This window comes from Desmodus rotundus, chromosome 6 (genome assembly GCF_022682495.2).
Source record: "Desmodus rotundus isolate HL8 chromosome 6, HLdesRot8A.1, whole genome shotgun sequence".
NCBI lineage: Eukaryota > Metazoa > Chordata > Mammalia > Chiroptera > Phyllostomidae > Desmodus > Desmodus rotundus.
This window is the reverse complement of record NC_071392.1, coordinates 49,072,187-49,091,901: the sequence shown is the minus strand read 5'-3', so window position 1 is coordinate 49,091,901 and position 19,715 is coordinate 49,072,187. Positions and strand designations below refer to the sequence as shown.

General features: G+C 46.8%; 1 protein-coding gene across 1 annotated transcript in view; it reads left to right on the top strand.

The window, feature by feature from the left end:
- The window catches only part of COG5 (component of oligomeric golgi complex 5), a 333,141-nt gene that overhangs the window by 311,929 nt on the left and 1,497 nt on the right, over positions 1-19,715 (top strand). The window contains exons 20-21 of the mRNA XM_024557957.4: positions 13,107-13,233; positions 13,700-13,779. Coding sequence (XP_024413725.2) covers positions 13,107-13,233; positions 13,700-13,779 — 207 coding nt within the window. The remainder of the gene's footprint in view (positions 1-13,106; positions 13,234-13,699; positions 13,780-19,715) is intronic.

The window sequence follows — 19,715 nt, the reverse complement described above, 5'->3', positions numbered from 1 at the left end:
GTTGATGCCGAGAGAAAAGGGGAGTTGCCAGGGCAGCCTGCCTGAAAATGTGAGAATTGCGGAGCTGCGTTTCAGACGCAGGGCTGCCTGGTCCCAAAGCCTGTGCGTGTAAGCACCGCACCCACTTCTTAGTCCTGAAGTTCCCGTGTGTTTGTACTCTGGCCTTAAAACCACATTTGAATGCTTCTATGAATCATCCAGGAAAATGTCAGAAAATTTAAGAGAATCTTAACTCCTCTCCTTTGGTGGGGACCTTCTGCAGTGAAATGCCCCATCTCGTTGTCTTCCGCCAAGAACAGGCTTCCAGGAGGTGCATCAGGAACCTCGAGCCCAGCGCACCCTCTTCTTCTGTGGAATGTCTGCCCGAAACGCTCGCCTCCTTTCACACTGCTCGTCTGGGATTGACAGTCTAGATCTAAGAGAGGAACCTGGAAGTCCTGCTTCACTCTCTTCTGGGATTCCCATGGCCCCTCTTGCCACAGTATCAGGGCCTTCCTTTTTTCTTTTTTTTTTTTTTTAAGATTCTATTTTAGGCAACGGGAAGGGAGGGAGAAAGAGAGGAAGAGAAACATCAATGTGTGGTTGCCTCTCACACACCCCCTACTGGGGACCTGACCTGGTCTGCAACCCAGGTATGTGCCCTGACTGGGAATCAAACTGGTGACTCTTTGGTTCACAGGCCGGTGCTTAATCCAGTGAGCCACACCAGCCAGGGCCTGGGTCTTCCTAAAGACACTCCATCGAAGCCTTCACTTCCTGTGGGCCTTCGACTCTCATCTCTCCCCTTGCTTCTCCCAGAGGGCCCTCAGTGTGTCCTGGGCAGGGAGGAACTGTGCTTCCTCCCACCACCTCTCATTTCTGTGCTGGTTCCAGATCTCAGTGTGCAGTCTCAATGGCCCTGCAACCTTCGCAGGCCCCTCACCAAAAGGAGGTTTGGAATGGGGGTGGTAGCAGGTGGCATGGGCCACCACTGATGATGAGTGTGCACAAACGCAGGACTTTTGTCTTTCTTCACTTTGTAATTGTCCTTAACAGAAGACTTACAGCTCCACAGCTATGGGCCACTTAACTCTGGAGATCCTTTGCTAGAAACACGAAGGAAGGTTAAAACAGGGAATCATTTGGGAGTCCGGAATGAATTAATTCAATTTACATTATTTCTAACAGGAAAAAAATGGTTCAGTTTTTGAACAAATTGCTCCTTGAACAGCCTTCCAGAACAAATTAAGTGCAAGGTTCTACTTTTTTCTAATAGGGCCGAATGCGTGATTAAGTAAGACTACCTGCTGGTTGTAAAGCTTAAGTTTGAAAGTGCTGCTGTATTTATTTTTCTTGAAGAATGATACTGTAGCATTTGGGGTGCCTGCATTTTATAACACCTTAATTAATTTACTTTTGTTCCTTATATCATCTCAAATGGTGGTTTATTTTTTAAATTGGTGGTATTTCAGATTCCACTGGGATTCAGGGAAAAGGGAAGTTCCATGCTGTGTTCTGTCAGATTCGTTTAAAAGCACCAGAAATAAAATGTCAGCATTTGATGTTTACAGTTAACTGTGTCAGTGGAGCATGATATGGAATCAAGTTTAGTCTTGCTTCTGTGGCTGTTTGGGCAGTCCTGTTAGAGGCTGGAGTGAAAGCTCTGGTCTTGGCAGAAAGATGGCCACTGTGACTCAGAGCTCCAAAGGGACAGGTGATTGACTTGAAAGATGCCGTTTTAAAGTGAGCTGGGTTTTACCAGGCGGGGCCTATGCAGACATCTCAGCCAGCAACCTCAGTGTTCACAGGCCTGTTAGATATGGCACATTACAGATCGTTCCTCTCCCCATGTCTCCCTCCCTCCTTCCCCTCCTTCTTCCCTTTCTGTCATTTTATCCTTGGCAGTTTGCATCGAGAATATATTGAAGGAAATCTCCCTGGCCTATGTAGCTCACTTAGTTGGAGTGTTGTCCCGCAACCGAAAGAAAGATCACGCGTTTGATTTCCAGTCGGCACGTGCCTAGGTTGCAGGTTCGGTCCTCAGTCGGGGTGAGTACAAGAGCTCCCCAGTTGGGACACATAAGAGAGGCAACCAGTCGATGCTTCTCTCTCACATCAATGTCTGTCTCTCTCTCTCTCTCTCTCTCTCTCTCTCCCCCCCGCCCCCATTACTCTCTATAAGCATGTCCTCAGGTGAGGATAAAATATACACTATATATATATGGAAATTAAAGGAAAACACAAATATTCAAAGCATAAAACTAATTTAATTGCTATTGGTAATTAAGTTTCTTTTTTTCTTTTTTTTATTGTTGTGCAGTTAACAGTTGTCCCCATTTTTCCCCCATTACTCTTCCCCTCCCTACCCATTCCCACCTCCTACATTCAGACCTCCCCCTCCACCCCATTGTCTTTGCTCATGGGTCCTTTATATGAGTTCCTTGATGACTCTTCCCCTTCATCCCTCTCTCCCCTTCCCTCTGGTTACTGTCAGTTCTTTATTTCCATGTCTCTGGTTTTATTTTGCTTGCTTGTTTGTTTTATAGATTAGGGTCCACTTATAGGTGAGATCACATGGTATTTGTCTTTTACCACCTGGCTTATTTCACTTAGCATAATGCTCTCCAGTTCCATCCATGCTGTTGCAAAGGGTAGGAGCCCCTTCCTTGTTTCTGTTGTGTAGAATTCCATTGTGTAATGTACCACAGTTTTTTGATCCATTCATTCACTGATGGGCACTTAGGCTGTTTCCAGCAGTTCCTGAAATCAAAGATAGAAAAGAAACAGAATCAGCTATGTAACTCCCATGTTCAGAAAAAAGGAAATATATCTATTCCTACAAGGAGTTTCGGTGTTTCTTAGTATTTAATTTTGAAGTCCTTTTACATGGGGCTTGAGGAGAGATGGGGACCAAAATTCTTGGTTATCTTCCTATTGTGGAGGCAGAAAGAATTCCACTGGGCTCTTCTTCAGTAAGTCAAAGACTGTCATACAGCACTGACCTCCCGGGTCTCCTGTGTCATGAACTAGGACTCCAGATGAACGCTGCCATGTCACAATGCACAGGCAAACACTGGGCTCTTCTGGGGAAGGGAGAAGATCTCACAGGACCCAGGACAGCAAAGGGGAAGTGAAGGCATGGGTGCCCCTGTCTCCCCACATCCCTCAGAGTGGCCCTTCAGGCCTGCCGTGCCTGCAGTATGAGCCCAGTGGAGGGACCCCATCCCCACGGCCTCTTTCCTCTCTTATAGCTCAAATGTGGGAGTATCTTGTCAATGGTGCCATAAGCAGACTACTGGGCCACTCACTTGATTTGGAGTTCCGGGGAGCTGGCTGGGAATGCTAGCTGCTGAGCTCACAGGGACGCTGGGCTTGTGAAGGTTTAACTTCTCCTGCTGGAAAAAGAGGTCTCCAGTCTGGGGAAAGTAGAGCTGCGGTGCTGCCTCATCCCCATTCCAACCCAGAGTCCACCTCCAGAGGCCTGTGAGAGAGACAGCACCGCCAGGCGCTCCACAGGAGTTTGCTGTCATGCCAGGTGAAAATAATGCCAAGAGAGGCTGTAATACATAGCTCAAGTATGTAGGGAACTGGAGTCTGCTTTGTGCCAAAGAGAGAATTTGGGGTCCCTAAAGAGATAAAAATAGCATGGGCTTCAAATGGTATCCTGTAAACATTATTTTCATGTTGGTTTTCTTTTTTCTTAAATAATTTCTACTTTTTGATTATGGGTGATCTACAACATAATATTAGTTTCAGGTGTACAACCTGGCGATTAGGGATTTATGAGGGGGGACCCCCCAAAACTAGAATTATCTTCGGAGGGCAGGCCCCTTGTAGTGCAGGCTTCCCCTGCTAGGTGAGTATTCTAGAAACCCATCTGTATCAGTGTCCCAGATGGCATTGTTGTGAGAAGCTGCATTCAACTTCAGTGAATTTTTTTAAAGCTTCTTTTAACTTGTTTGCCATTTTAAGATGGGTGATTTACGAGCACACCTGCCCACACACGCTGAGTGTTCAGCAGTGTTTGACCAAAAATGGCATGACCCTCATGCCCCACCCTCCCTATTCACCCATTCTTGCCCCAAAGATTTTTTTGTTTCCCCGGATGAAAAAAGTCCTCAAAGAGAAATGTTTTGCCCACGTGAAAGAGGTGAAACAAAAAATGGCAGAAGCACTAAAAGGCATCAAAATCGACAAGTTCAAAAACTGTTTTGAGCAGTGGAAAAAGTCTCGACAGGTGTATTGCATCAAATGGAGAGTACTTTGAAGGTGACTGAACTTTAAACATGTAAGAATAAATACACACGGAAGAACCAAGATGGCGGCGTAGGTAGACACACTGCGCCTCCTCGCACAACCAGAACTGACAGAGAATCGAACAGCAAGGGGGACCAACACCAAGGAAACAGAAAATAATCATTCATCCAGACTGGTAGGAGGGGCGGAGACGGGCACCGGGGTGGAGAGGACTCGCGTGGCTGTGGCAGGACTGAGACTGGCGGAGTGTGGGACAAATGGCGCAGGCAGTCCGAGCACTAGCAGACCCTGCGGTCCCACATTTGCACAGATAAACCCAGAGGGCCGGACTCAGAGTGGCGGAGAGTGGGGCAGGCTGAGCGGCGGATAGCACCTTGCGGCACCACATTCGCCCACAGATAAACCTGACGAACGGCGGGCAGAGAAGCAGACCGCGCAACCCAGGGCTCCAGCTCGGGGAAATAAAGCCTCAGACCTCTGATTGAAAGCGCCCCTGGGGGTTGGGGCGGCAGGAGAGACTCCCAGCCTCACAGGAGAGGTTGTTGGAGAGACCCACAGGGGCCTAGAGTATGCACAGGCCCACTTACTCGGGAACCAGCACCAGAGGGGCCCAGTTTGATTGTGGGTAGCAGAGTGAAAGACTGAAATACGGTGGAGAGTGAAGCGGGCGCCATTGCTCCCTCTCGGCCCCTCCCCCACGTACAGCATCACAGCGCAGCGACCAGCATTACCCCGCCCTGGTGAACACCTAAGGCTCCGCCCCTTAAAGTAACAGACGCGCCAAGACAAAAAAAAAAAAAATGGCCCAAATGACAGAACACTTCAAAGCTCCAGAAAAAATACAACTAAGCGAGGAAGAGATAGCCAACCTATCGGATGCACAGTTCAAAGCACTGGTTATCAATATGCTCACAGACTTGGTTGAATCTATTCGAAAAACAGATGAAAAAATGAAGCCTATGCTAAGAGAAACAAAGGAAAATGTACAGGGAACCAATAGTGATGCAAAGGAAACTGGGACTCAAATCAATGGTGTGGACCAGAAGGAAGAAACAAACATCCAAACAGAAAAGAATGAAGAAACAAGAACTTGGAAAAATGAGGAGAGGCTTAGGAACCTCCAGGACACCTTGAAACGTTCCAACATCCGAATTATAGGGGTGCCAGAAGGAGAAGAGGAAGAACAAAAAATTGAAAACTTATTTGAACAAATAATGGAGAACTTCCCTAATATGGCAAAGGAAATAGACTTCCGGGAAGTCCAGGAAGCTCAGAGAGTCCCAAAGAAGCTGGACCCAAGGAGGAACACTACAAGGCACATCATAATTACATTACCCAAGATTAAACGCAAGGACCTACGTCCAAGATTACTGTATCCAGCAAAGCTATCATTTAGAATGGAAGGGAGGATAAAGTGCTTCTCAGATAAGGTCAAGTTGAAGAGGCTCATCATCACCAAGCCCTTATTATATGAAATGTTAAAGGGAGTTACCTAAGAAAAAGAAGATCAAAAATAGGAAGAGTAAAAATGACAGCAAACTCACAGTTATTAACGACCACACCTAAAACAAAAACAAGAGCAAACTAGGCAAACAACTAGAACATGAGGGTTGTCAACAAGGGAGTGGGAGGGGGAGAGGGGGTAAAGGTACAGAGAATAAGTAGCATAGATGATTGGTGGAAAATAGACAGGGGGAGGGTAAAAATAGTGTAGGAAATGTAGAAGCCAAGGAACTTAGAAGTATGACCCATGGACATGAACTATGGGGGGGAGTGTGGGAGGGAGGGGGGTGGGCAGGATGGAGTGGAGTGGGGGGAGAAGTGGGACAACTGTAATAGCATAATCAATAAATATATTAAAAAAAATGTAAAAAAAAAATAATAAGATTTCTTCCTCCCCAAAAAAAAAAAAAAAAGAATAAATACACAATTTTTTATAAATAAATTCCATTTTTGGAGGTGCCCCCTCATAGACAACTTACAAAGTGATCACACCAATTAATCTAGTACCCACCTGGCACCATACATAGTTACTACAATATTATTAACTGTTTCCTGTGGCTGCACTTCACATCCCTATGACTCTTCTGTAACTACCAATTCGTACCAATTTGTACTTCTTTTTTTTTAGGTTTACAAACCAGTTTATTAAGGGATATGATAAGGGATAAAGATGAGCAGCCAGATAAAGAGATACCTAGGGTGAGGTCTGGGAGGGTCCTGAGTACAGGACATCTGTCTCCATGGACGTGGGTGTGTCCTTGGGGTGGATGTGCCCACCAGCCTAGAAGCTCTCCAGACCCCTCCCACTGGGATTTTATGGAGGCTTCCTCGCATAGGTGCGGTCAGCTGTTAACTCCACTTCCAGCCCTTTTCCCATTTCTGGAGGATGAAGAGTGAGGCTGAAAATTCCTACTTTCTTTCTTTTTTTTTCCAGCAATTAAATTTCTTTTTACTTTAGGTAGAACAAAAACTAAAGGTTCAGTAAATTTGGGTTTTATGAAACCAGACCTTTTCAAGTTATTTTAGGCCACGATCTCTTTCTCTTTACTGCCTTCTAGAATACATACTTGATGGAAATTTTTGGGCTTTTCATAGACAGTGGAAGCTTATCATTTAGTATTTCATTTTCTTGAGTCTTGCTTCTACTCTGCCTGAGCTGTAAGCCACTGATGGACAAGAGTTGTAATAGTCATAGCTGGTAATAATTTGAGAGGCTTCTGTACACCAGGTGTATTTGGCATGATGGACTAGGTTATGCTATAATATCAAATGACCTCAGAGTCTTGGTGGCTTATCATAATGAAGTTTGTTTTTTCTTTCCTCGCTCCTTGCACACGTGCGTGAGAGCCGCCAGGCAGCCTGTGCTCCACCGAGACTCTGTGCGCCTGCGGTCTTCCCAGCAGAGCAAGGGGATGTGGCAGGTTACACACCATTTCTTTTTTCTTAATTTTTATTGAATTTATTGGGGTGACATTGGTTAATAAAATTATATTGCAGGGGTACAGTTCTCTAATACATCATCCATATTGTGTATTCGCCACCCCAAGTCACGGTCCTTCCATCACCGTTTATTCCTCCTTTACCCTCTTCTACCTCCCCCGCTTTGCTTCTGGTAAGCACCACACTGCTGTCTGTGTCTGTGACTTGTTTGCTGTTTTTTTCCTTAATCCCTACACCTTTTTCACCCATTCCCCTAACCCCTCTCCCACTGGCAGCTGTCAAAATGCTCTCTGTATCTATGAGTCTGTTTCTGGTCTGCTTGCTCATGTATTTTGTATTCAGATTTCACATATACGTGAAATCGTATGGTATTTGTCTGATTTATTGCACTCAGCACAACACCCTCTAGGTCTATCCATGTTACTGCAGGTGGCAAATTTTCATTCTTTTTTTTTTTTGGCTAAGTCATATTCCTTTGTGTGTGTATGGATATGTATCACTTCTTTATCTACTTATCTGTTGATGGGCACTTAGCAATTTATCCATTGCCTCCATATCTTGGCTATTGTAAATAATGCTGCTATGAATATATGGATGCATAAGACTTTTTGATTTAGTGTTTGAGTTTCTTCTGAAAAATACCGAGAAGCAGAATTGATGGGTCTTTCATTGTCTCTGTTTTAAAGTCTATTTTATCTGGTATAAGTATGACTGCCCCAGCTTTTTTTTTTTTTAATTTCCATTTTCGTGAAGTATCTTTATCCATCCCTTTACTTTCTGTCTGTGTGTGTCTTTTAATATGAAGTGAGGCTCTTGCATGCAGCATGCAGTATGTGAGGGTCTTGTTCTGTTGTCTCTTCAGGTGCCACATGTCTTTTGAGGGAGCATTTAATCCCTTTGCATTTAAAGTCATTGTTGATAGATTTATATTTACTGCCATTTTATTATTCATATTTTTTATTTTTCTCTTTCTTAAAGAAGACCCTTTAACATTTCTTGTAATGGTGGCTTGGTGGGGATGAACTCCTTTAGCTTTTTCTTTAAAGCTGGGAAGCACTGTATCTGGCCTTTGATTCTAAATGACAGCTTTACGGGGTAGAGTAATCCTGGTTGTGTGTAGGTCCTTGCTTTTCATCACTTTGATTAATTTGTACAAATCTCTTCTGGCCTGAAATGTTTCTGTTGAGAAATCCCTTGTAGGTAGTTAATGGCTTTTTTTCTTGCTGCTTTTAAGTTTTTCTCTTTGTCTTTAAACTTTGGCATTTTAAATATGTTGTGTATTGGTGTGGGCCTCTTTGGGTCCATCTTGTTTGGGACTCTGTAAGCTTCCTGGGCTTGTATGTTTCTTTTCTTTATCAGATTAGGGAATTTTTTCATTATTTTTTCATCATTAATTTCTTGCTCTCTCTTCTCCTTCTGGCACCCCATGATGTGAGTGTTGGTACACTTTAAGTTGTCTCAGAGGCTCTTTATACTGTCCTCATTTTTTTTTTATTCTTTTTTCGTTTTGCTGTTCTGATTGGGTGTTTCATTGAGGGAGAACTCCGTCCCGCAGAGCTCTCCCGGCCACTGTGGATGAGAAATAAGCCATCCCGGACACAATCTTGTTCCAGCGGGAAAGGGGGTGGTGATTCCCTCTAGTGAGGAATGCCCTGAGCCCTTCTCCCAAATGGCTTTTATTGGGATCAGTATGCTCAGGGGTATACAGCATGCATGCATAGCCCATCAATCAATGTCCAAAGGCTATAGTCATACAAAAACAGTTATATCTACAGATAATAATTGAAGGAACACAGATATTTGTCAGGTCTGTGAGACATGCTGATGCCAGATGGTCTTTAAGACGTATTTCATGAGATAAGGAGTTTACTCCTTATGCCCTGAACTTAAACATCCAGTTTATATCAACAGGGCTATACAAAGCAAAGCAAGCTACAAGGATATAATGTATTTATCAGGCCTGATTTCCCATGGGAACCCTCGGTGTTAGAGTCAGGTCATGCCTGCCACCTGCATTACCTGGTTTTCCAGGGATACTTACTAGCCCCTTGCAGAGCCTGCTCTCGCAGGGCTACAGTCTCCAAAACCACACAGAGTGGTCCCCAACATTTAATGCTTCCTTATCTTCCAAATTACTTTTTTAATCCTCTGCTTCATCTTCTCCACTGTTGATTCCCTGTAATGTATTCTTCATTTCAGTTAATATATTCTTCATTTCTGACTAGTTCCTTTTTATATTTCCTAGTTTCGCTTTTATGTTTCATATTTCTTTGTGAAAGTTCTCACTAAGTTCATCTACTTTTCCCCTAAGTCATTGAGCATCCTTATAACCAGTGTTTTGAACTCTGCATCTGGTTGATTGCTTGTCTTCTTTCTATTTAGTTGTTTTACTCAAGTTTTGTTCTGTTCTTTCATTTGGGACATGTTTCTTTATGCCCTCATTTTGGCAGCCTCCCTGTGTTTGCTTCAGGTATTAGGCAGAGCTCCTGTGTCTCCCAGTCTTGTAGAGTGTCCTTATGTAGTAGGTGTCATGTAGGGCCCAGTAACACAGCCTCCCCCATCATCCAACCTGGGCATTTCATTTTCACCCCCACAATGTGGGGTGTGTGCCCTGGTGTTGGTCCTTCATTGCTGTTTGCAGGCCAATGGGGGTTATTTACGCCCAGGCCAGTGTGCTGGGAGGACTGACCACAACTACAGTGGAGGATCTACTGTTCAGGAGCTGGCCCCACAGGGCAAAACTCATTTCAGTGGGGCTCTGTGCCTGAGGAGTCCACCACTTGAAGGTGTCGCTCATGGAGGTGGTTGTGTGGTGCATTGGTGTGGTCTGAAGCTAAACACAGTGTGTGTTGGCTCTGGGACCTCCCGGGAATCGCAGGCCAAAGGCACCTGGCATGAGCGACAAAGTGATCTGCAGATGACTGCTACTTGTGCTGAGCTTGGAGGTGCCTGGGAGAGGCCAAGCTGGATACAGAGGCTGGCTGTCACTAGTGCCAGGCCTGGGGCTGCTTAGCAGGAGGTATGGGGCATGCTGAGGCCAGATGCTGCTTATTTGGGATTTGTGACACATTGAGAGATTTAGGAAAGTCTACAGCATAAGCCAACGCAGGCCATTTGTATGGAAAAGTAGCTGGAAATGGCTTGGGTGGGCCTGCATGTCAGGTTGGATAGGGTCTCAGGGAATCACCAGGGTGGGGTAAACAGTGTCAGGGATGTTGATGGAGACTCAGATATGGTGCCCACCTGCTGGCTCTGTAGGGAGGGCTCATCAAAGGAACAGTGGCCTCTGCCAGCACTTCTCTCTGGGAACAAGCTGCCCCTCCAGCTCTCACCTTAAAGCCAGACGATTCAGATCCTTCATGCAAGTCCCTGGAGCCTTTCAGACTAGAGCTCAGAGCGAGTCAGTCTAAGTCCCTGTGTGGGCCCTTTAAGAGGAATACTTGGGACTCCAGCAGCCTTTCATCTCAGCCACAATCCCTGCTGGTTTTCACAGCCAGAAGTTATAGGGACTTTTCTTCCTGGAAACCCTGGGCTGAAGTGCCTGCGGTGGGGCTGGGACCTCTTACTCCGCGGGGGAGGGTACCTTTGCAGCCAAGGTATCCCTCTTGATTTTTAAAAATATTTTTTTAATTTATTTTTAGAGGGGAAGGGAGGGCAAAAGAGAAGGAAAGAAATATCAATGTGTGGTTGCCTCTCACACGCCCCCTACTGGGAACCTGGCCTGCAACCCAGGCATGTGCCCTGACTGGGAATCGAACCAATGATCCCTTGCTTCACAGGCCAGTGCTCAATCCACTGAGCCACACAAGCCAGGGCTTCCCTCTTGATTTTTAACTACCACACATTGTATGGTAGCAGCACGTTCTGCTTCCTACCAGTCTTGATGTGTTCTTCTGTATAACCCTAGTTACAGGACTTCTGTTCAGCCAGATATCAGGCGGTTCTGATGGTGGTGGTTCTGTAGGTCAGTTGTAATTTTGATGTGGTTGTGGGGGTAGGCAAGTACCACGTTTGCCTATGCTGCCATCTTGCCAGAAGCTCAGGTTGGTTCCTCTATAGGAGTGCTGACAGTTTTAAACCATCCTCTCTCCAGGGGTCTTCGTCTCTCACTGAGAGTCTATCTGTTCTGGAAACAGGGCAAGCAGTTTTGAGACACCATTGAGATCCTCAAAGGGGCTGAAGAGCAAAACTAAGAGCCTGGGGCTGTTGAACCCTTGCTCTGCACTTTTCTAGCTTGTAGTTGATTCTTTGCCTCCCCACTGGGTTTTTAGAGGAATAAGCGAGTTCACATATATACATATAAAGCTTTTAAAATAGCACTGGCCACCTCGTAAGTGCTATATGCCAGGGGCGCCCAACCTCTGGGCTGCGGACTGGTACTGGTCCAGGCTGCACAGCAGGAGGTGAGCCTGACCTGTAATGTGCTCGAACCATCCCGAAACCATCCCCTCACCCCCATCCATGGAACAGTTGTCTTCCACGAAGCAGTCCTTGCTGCCAAAAAGGTTGGGGACCGCTGCTCTATGTGGTGGCCATCGCCCTTGCTGCCGCTGCCGATGTTAAAACTAGGCGCTTTCACCTGGATGGAGACAGTGTCCTCCACACACAGGGACGCCTGCAGAAAGACCAGAGCTCCCTCAGCACATCTTCGTACCTGATGAGGCGCTTGATTCATTGCCTGAAGTTCTGCAGCATAAAACATTGAGAGGTGATTTGGGCCTTGAAAACTCTCCGTGTGGCCGTGGGGGACCTCAGCTGCGATCCCAGGCAGCGTCCAGTTTGGAGCTGTGTGGGTTTCTGGTGATAGGCAACACAAATGAACCAAAATGTTTGTACAGTAACTACATAAAATAAATTACTGATAAATATTATTTGATAAAACAGTTGAAATTAGAAAAATCTTCCCAGAGATAGATTTTACCTATAGAATAATTAATATAAAGACATTCTTTCCAATAATGTTCTGGATGCAACAAGAATCACCTGTCTGTTGAGAGCCCTCCTCACTGGATGTCCCAGCTGAGCCTCAGTATGAGGGAGAAGCTGGTCTGTGGTTTGTGCGGGCCTTCAGCCGTGGACGGGAGTGGTCACGGTGGGGTGAGGAAGGAGCCCAGGACACAGAGCTGTTCTCTTGGGTGAGCATCGTTGCTGCTCTGTTAGATGTGGCTGCGATCTCACCTCTCACCTCCGGCGGGGCCTCTAACCCCTCCTGTCCCTCAGAGCCCAAAGCCAAGGAGAGGTCGGTAAGAGTTTCTAGTTATTCCTGCCAGCCTTCTGACAAGGTGGCAGGTGATAGGTAGTGGGCTAGGTTTGCCTGTGTGCCTCTGTGTGGTGGATGGTGACCCCCCAACATGTAGTGCATTAGAAGGGAGCAGGCGTAAATATTTGATACAATGTTCAGCAAAGAAATAATTTTGTGTATACAAAGACATAATTGCCCTTTGAAAAGTTGTATAGAAAATGTTTGAATTTACCCACCTTAGATTATAGCCCCAAAAAGGATTTTATTTAAAATGAAAGCTGAAAGTTTTGACGAAGACAAGAATTTGTTAACTATAACTGCTTGAAGGCTTTACTGTGTGGTTTGAGTTTAGCCTATTAATAGACGGGCTCTAGGAGGAGACTTTGCTGACGCGCTTGGAAGCAACGTGGGACCCACAGGCCGGTGAGCTGGGGGACAAGGAAGGAGCTGACGGCGGGTCAGCCTGACAGAGTTTGTGGATGTGTGTGGGTGTCCAGGCTGAGTGTGGTGTTAAGAAATGGTTAAGCATTGGCCAGTTCAGGAAGAATGCTATTATTCATTCTTCTGTTATGTTGTTATACTCCTATGCTATTCTAGTCTACTAATATGCTATTTTGATTTTTCCACCAAATCACCTCTTTCAGTATTGACCAGTGTGAAGTAACCCTGCTTCTCCCTCTTTCAGACCACTGCTCTTCCAGACGAGCGAGCACGTGGCCAGCAGTCCTGCCCTGGGGGACCTCATTCCATTCAGCATCATTATCCAGTTTTTGTTCACGAGAGCGCCTGCCGACCTGAAATCCCCCTTCCAGGTAATAATGTGAGGCCACGACCCACTATGAGTCTTCCCTCTCCAGTCTGTGAACACCGAGCCCCGTCCATGGAGTGCATTCCTGGCCTTCCTTTTGCCCCATTTAGTCGTGGGCTTCTGTCTGAGCAGAATCACTAAGGAAGGAAGATTCCCACTGCTCTGCAGTGTAAGAATTACCTAATGAGTTCAGAATAAGCACTTTAAATAATAATGACACAAGTAGTTTATGTCCATAAAGCTTCTTTGATGGAGGCCCCATTTCCTTTGCTGACCCACCTTCAATTGGCAAATCCATAAGGCTCCTTGGGGGCCAGGAAGGTGCCGCAACGGCTGTGCCACCATCCTTCTGGCAGTTGTCAGAGGCGATTTCACCTTGGGAACCCTTAAGAGCACTTTTTGAACCAGCACTTGCTGCCGTTCACTGAAGAACCTGTGTGCCCTTCTCTGACTGTGTTTCAACCCTTCAGAGGGCAGAATGGTCCCATGCACGCTTCTCCCAGTGGCTGGACGACCATCCATCTGAAAAGGACAGGCTCCTCCTCATCAGGTAAAGCCATGTGTTCCAGGGGCACCTGTCTGTGTTAGAAGCCCAGGGAGAGTGGGAGACGCAGGGGAAGAGGAAGGAACAGTGCCCGGTTGGGTGTGTACATGTGCTGGCATCTCCGCGCTGCAGGCACCTCACTGCAGGGGCACACACGGGAGGGAGCCCCTGAGGGAACCACTGGGCACAACAGTGGTTGCTTCCTGCTTCCTTCACTTCCAAGGCTTCACATCCCTTTTGTGCTATCCCATGCCTGCTGCAGCCCTAAGAACATGCATTTCTGCTTTTGAAAACCAGCTTCAGCTATGAAAAGACTCCTTGTCTTAGCTTCACATTTCCTGCTTTATTTTCATGTTGCAGTTATTAAATTGGTAGAGTACAGATTTGAGTAAACTTTTAAAAATACTCAAAAGTTTGATGCAGTTAATAGTAGAAAACAAGGACAAGCCGGCAGCGATTTAGATACCACGAGCCCTGCCGCAGCGCCCTACTGATGCTGGCTCTGCGCTGGGCCCTGCGGACACAAAGCAAACCGGGACCAGGCCAGCTGCCTTGGAGCTTCCAAGAGACCGTAGTCATCTCTTTCTGTTCTAACCTTTCTGGCCATTTTTTTTCCTGTCTCCTGTTTACTCCTTAAATGCCACTTTCCCGCCGTTTGTTCCTGGCTCATTTTCCTTCATGTTCTCCCTGTGTATTGGTCCCCAAGTGCACTCATACAGACCCCCCACTCTGGTGATTGCTTCTGTCCCAATGGCTCCCAGGTCTGGGACCCACCTGGATCGCCTAGAGCCTCAGGCCAGCAAACTCGCTATCATAGGCCGCCTCGCAAAGCTCCACAGAAACCTCAACCCCAAAATGCCAAAAATAAATCATCTTTCCTCTCAAATCTGAGCATTCTTGTAGACTCCACGTCTTGGATAAGGGTCACCATCACTTACCCAGCAAGCTAGAACCTTGAAGTCATCATACAGCTCCTCGTCACCCACACCCTCCAAATCCAGTCAGTTGTGCCTCTTCGGTAGCTCTTGAAACCCTTCTCATTTCTCCCAGAGGATCCCAGTGATGCTGGCCTGGGGATCACAGCCCCAAACAAGGCTTAGTTGAGCCTAAGTGCAGGTGATGAGTTGGGTTCCCCCAGGCCAATGTGGTGTCAACCATGTGTGCACCCAGGAGTCCTTTACAGAGCTTTGAAAAATCCCGGTGTTCAGACCCGAGAATCTCCGGAGCTAGGACCTGGCCTCAGGCTCTCCTAGCCGCCCAGGCAGTTGCACCGCACAGCCAAGGCGGGACGCTGCCCGGGTGTGGGCGAAGGGCCCCGCTGAGGACAGGCGCTCTGAGCCGCCCCTGAGGAGCACCCGCCCAGCGTCAGGGAGAGGCGCCGAGCCCTCAGGCTTGGTGCAGAGCCTACCTGAGCCCCTCACCCTCCCTGCTCCTCTGTGAATAAAAAGTAGATTGGCTTGGCCCCTGCTCTTCGTCCTTGCGTATGTTACTCTTCTCAGCTATGAGCATCTGACCCAGAATGGGAAAGGACACCGGGGGAGCCTCCCAGCAACTCATGAGACTAGTGAAAACCACCCTCCGAAAAGACCGTGGGCCTGGGCTAACTCGGGGATTCAGTGTCTTTGTGGCGTTTTTGTTCTGAGTCCCAAAGACTCCCTCAGCAGCAACCCACTTGGTAATAGAAGAGTATTTAGAATTCAGTCAGCCGAACAGGGTTCCTTTTTGTCTTCTTAACAAATTGGGGCAAGTCCGCCCGCAACAGCCGTCCTGCTGTGGACGCATGCGTCGTCTTCGCCGCTCCTCAAAAGTGTCTCCTGGGTGATTTCATCAGCACTGCTGTTGCTAAGCCTATAATTAGCAACTGAAAATCATGCTAAGAAATAATGTCATGATTTTTAAATAAGATCTGTCCATCCCCCCCACGTCTGATACCAGAATCTTCGCACTCCGAGCAGCAAATGGGGCCCTCCCCGGGGCCCCACGTCGGGCCCTGTGCAGCCCGCTGTGGGCGAGGCTTCGTCCTGACAGTGTTCTCTCTCATCTCTTACTGCGAACTGATCTTTCCCTGAGTACTGAAGCACTGCCGGGTGAATTTCTTTCCCCTGCAGATAAACCCAAGGCGAGTATTGCTCTTTAAATGTCAGTCACTCTGTTCTAGCTCTCGGGGCAAACCGTGTTGTGTGCTCATCTGTGCCTCCCAGCAGTGTGCTAGGCTGCCGGGGAGCGGGGCGAGCAGAGGGCAGTGTGACTGGAACGACTGCCGCTCTGAGTAGATGGGGATCGCACTCTCTTCTGCCTTCCGTCCTATTTCCTTTGGACACAGATGTTTCTCTGGAGCTTGAGTGGATACTTGTCAAGTTAATTTTAAAATTAGAGTAACCACTGACTCATGGGGTCCAGTGGTGTAAGTGGAGGAAAGTTGTACCTACTCAGCGCCCACCAGGCAGGAGCTCCAGCCACGAGTGTGCCCACGTGTGTGGAGGCTGCACCCTGGGGGAAGACCCGTGGGTCTGCAAATGTTGAATGTGCTGTCAGTAAAGAGGGAAGGCTGAGTTTTTGATGAAAAGGTTTCTCAAGCTCTGCAGAAGTGGTGGGATTGGCTGCAAACCCATTTACTCTTGGCATTTGTAATGGAGCAGCAACTCTTCTCCTTGCTGTTCCATCGTCTAAGTAGAACACCTTTATGATGTCAAAAGTGTTTACAGACTTTATTTGCCTATTGGTAATTTTTATCTGTGCAGTCACCATACAGTTCTTGGTGCCAAGTGCATCCTTGGAGCCCTTGCCCTCCTGCCCTGGTCCAAGGCCCACCAGCTAGGAACCATCCCCCAGCTCCTGTGCTTCGGACCCCTGTGGAGGGAGGCGGGTATTTGGTCTCTCCCCCTGGGGTCCCTGTGGCATTAACCTACCAGTCTGGAACCTGGCGCCTGAGACGAGTCCGAAAGGGAGGATGGAGCCAGGGGAAGCCAGGGGTTTACCTGCCTGTGAAGGCACGTGGTAGATCTTGAAGCCATTTATGCATTTCAGTACTAAGTACACTGATATTTAATGCCTGACAAGATCAAGTCTGTGTTCCATAAAAGCCTCCACTTGGCTGGTTTGTATCACATTGAGAAGTGTTGCCATGTAACAAGTTATTCCTTTACTAATTGTTTGCACAGTTCCTATACTAATTTTTTAAAAAGTAAGGGTAACTAATAATCCTTTTGGTTACAAACCAGAGCTGGAACTGATTCTTACATAATGCTTAGCCTGACTTTCAAGAAAGCTTGTGTTTGCTCAAGCAAATAAAGTAACTTAATAATTGCTTGAAAACTTCACTCTGATTTTATGTAGGAGGGCAGCTTTAATCTGTTTTTCTTTCTGTAGTTCTGGTGGTGATTTTGATGAATACCAAAAACCCTAACCAAACACATTTCTAAACTTTCTTCTACATATTGTGTAGTTTGTATGCCTTATCCTTTTGAATGCAAATGAAACTACAGAGTTGATTTTTGTATTGTATTGCCATATTTTTCGGGCTGTAAGACGTACTTTCCCCCCCCAAATTTGGGAGGGAAATGGGGGTGTGTCTTATAGTCTGAATGTAGCTTACATTTACATTGGTGAAATATTGTTATTTATGGTATTAAATATTTTACCACATTTTTTGCTTCAAAATTTTTTTTTTCCTATTTTCCTCTAAAACCTAGGTGCGTCTTATGGTCCAAAAAATATGGTAGATAAAAGGGGTCTAATCCATTCACTGCAGAGCGATTACAGTTTCTCAGAATTTCGGTGCACTCGTATCTCAGACTGATACATACACTTATGGTCTCAAAGACAGTTGGGGCTCTTGGGGATTTTTCTACTGTGTGTAAATCTCCAGGGGCTACTTTGGGGAGTGGGGCGATTGCCCAGGATGCCTTAGCAACTTGAAAAGTTACTAAAAGAAGCAAGTTTCTTTTTTCATGAAGAAAGCCTCACTAAGGTCAGCTCTGACAGGAACTAAGGCCTCTCACAAGACTTTGTTCTCTAACAGTGCTGGATTCCATTTGGCAGGCCTTTGCTGCTTTTGAGGACCCCAACAATCATGCTTCTCCTTTGTTTTGCAGTTTTGCTTTACTTTTCATTATAATCCTGTATTTCCATTCATTTTTTAAGTCATTTATCATGCATTTGTCAAGCACTAGGTCCTAGGGTTACATAAATGAGCAAAACAGCTGTAAGCCTCAAAGTTAAGTTACAGCTTAAAAGGGAAACTGACCAACAAACAGGTACTTCTAATGTGGTGGGAGTGCAAACCTCTTGCTCGGAGCATATTGGCTCAAATGTAGCCCAGATCGCGTAGCGGGTAGTGGAGCAGAGCCTGGAATGCCAGCTAGGCTGCTTAAAGAAAGGCGGCCAGTCCTCTGCATCATGTGAGCAGGCCCTGAACAGAGGATGGAGCCGGGCTTCAGGGATCCCCAAACACTGGGATCCTGCTGAGCCAGGGCTGTTGATGCAGAAGGTGCATCAACAGTGTGGTGTCAATTCTTTTGTGCGCCTGGAGTTAGGAAAGACTTTCTCAAAGAGAGCGCATTTGAGCTGGATCCTAAGTAAATAGCTCTACAAGGACGAAAGCAAGAAAGGGAGGGCATTCCGAGGATGAGGAAGATGAGAAAGGTCCTAACACTGAGGTGTTCAGTGGTTAAGAGAAGCGGGCCTTCTGTGGCACAGACAGGCGTCTTTATGCAGTCCTTTTGCTCCCACACCGTTGATCTCCCCCTGGGTGGGCACTGGGGTGGAACCTGGAGTCACAAACCCGGTGAAGCTGCTCTGCACGTGTGTTGGTGACACACGATGGAAACTAGTTGTGCGAGGGGCCTTTCAGGGCGCAGCACTGCCTAGAACCCCGCAGTCGCGCACACAGGGCTGGCGCAGGGCAAGGCGCGGTGAGTTTACACCGTCCTCTAGGGAACGGGGCGGGGCCGGGGGTGGACTGCAGGCACCAGCACGGGGCTGAGCTGGCACCGGGATGACCATCTGCAGTGCTGCCGCAGCAGTCAGGGCACACAGTGGCAGGATACAAACTGAAGCAAAGGAGAAGGGACTGGGTGTGGTAACGCATAAGACAAATTAATAAGACTTGATAATTAAGTGTAGCATAGAACGGGAGCTTTTCGGGGACGATGGTGCCTTTTGTGGAAATAGGGAAAGATGGGCAGAACTCTAACCTAGGGGTGGTATTTTTCCTCCTAGGTTTCTTTCCATTTGTTTTTTGATAGACTTCATTTTTTTAGAGCAAATTTAGGCTCACAGCAAATTTGAGATGGAAGAGGTTTCCCACACACCCCCTCCCCCACATTCATAGCCTCCCCCATTATCAGCATCCTCCCCCAGAGTGGTCCGCTTACAATAATCCGTGAGCCAACACTAACACGTCACTATCGCCCAAAGCCCGTTGTTTGCATCAGGGCTCACTCTTGGTGCTGTACCTTTGTTTTGTGGGTGTCCACTGCCCTCGGTTTCTGACAGGTAAGTTTGAGGGATCTGGAAGAAAGCAGGTAAAAATACCCAGACCACAGGCAGAAAACAGCATCAGGAGGGAAGTCAGGGGCTGGAAATAAAGGAGCTGGGACTGTGAAAGCCAACAGTGGGGCTGGAGGGGCCCTGCAGGGTGAGCGATGAGCTGGACAGGCCCCACAGTTACATGAAAATAGTGAACAAACCTGACCAAGGATTAACATTTTCAGTGTTTGGGAGCAAATCAACCAGTTAAGAATTAGATATTAGGTGGGAATTGAGACTGAGTATGTGAGCTAATGGTATTAACTTACATCTTCATAGAAATGTTCCAATCTCAGGGTTGTACAATTTTAAAAAACAGTATTAATATTAAAAATTTGATTATTATACCTGGCACTTAGATAGACCTATAATTACAACTTTCAGGTACTGTTTTAGCTCCATTGAAGTGTGAT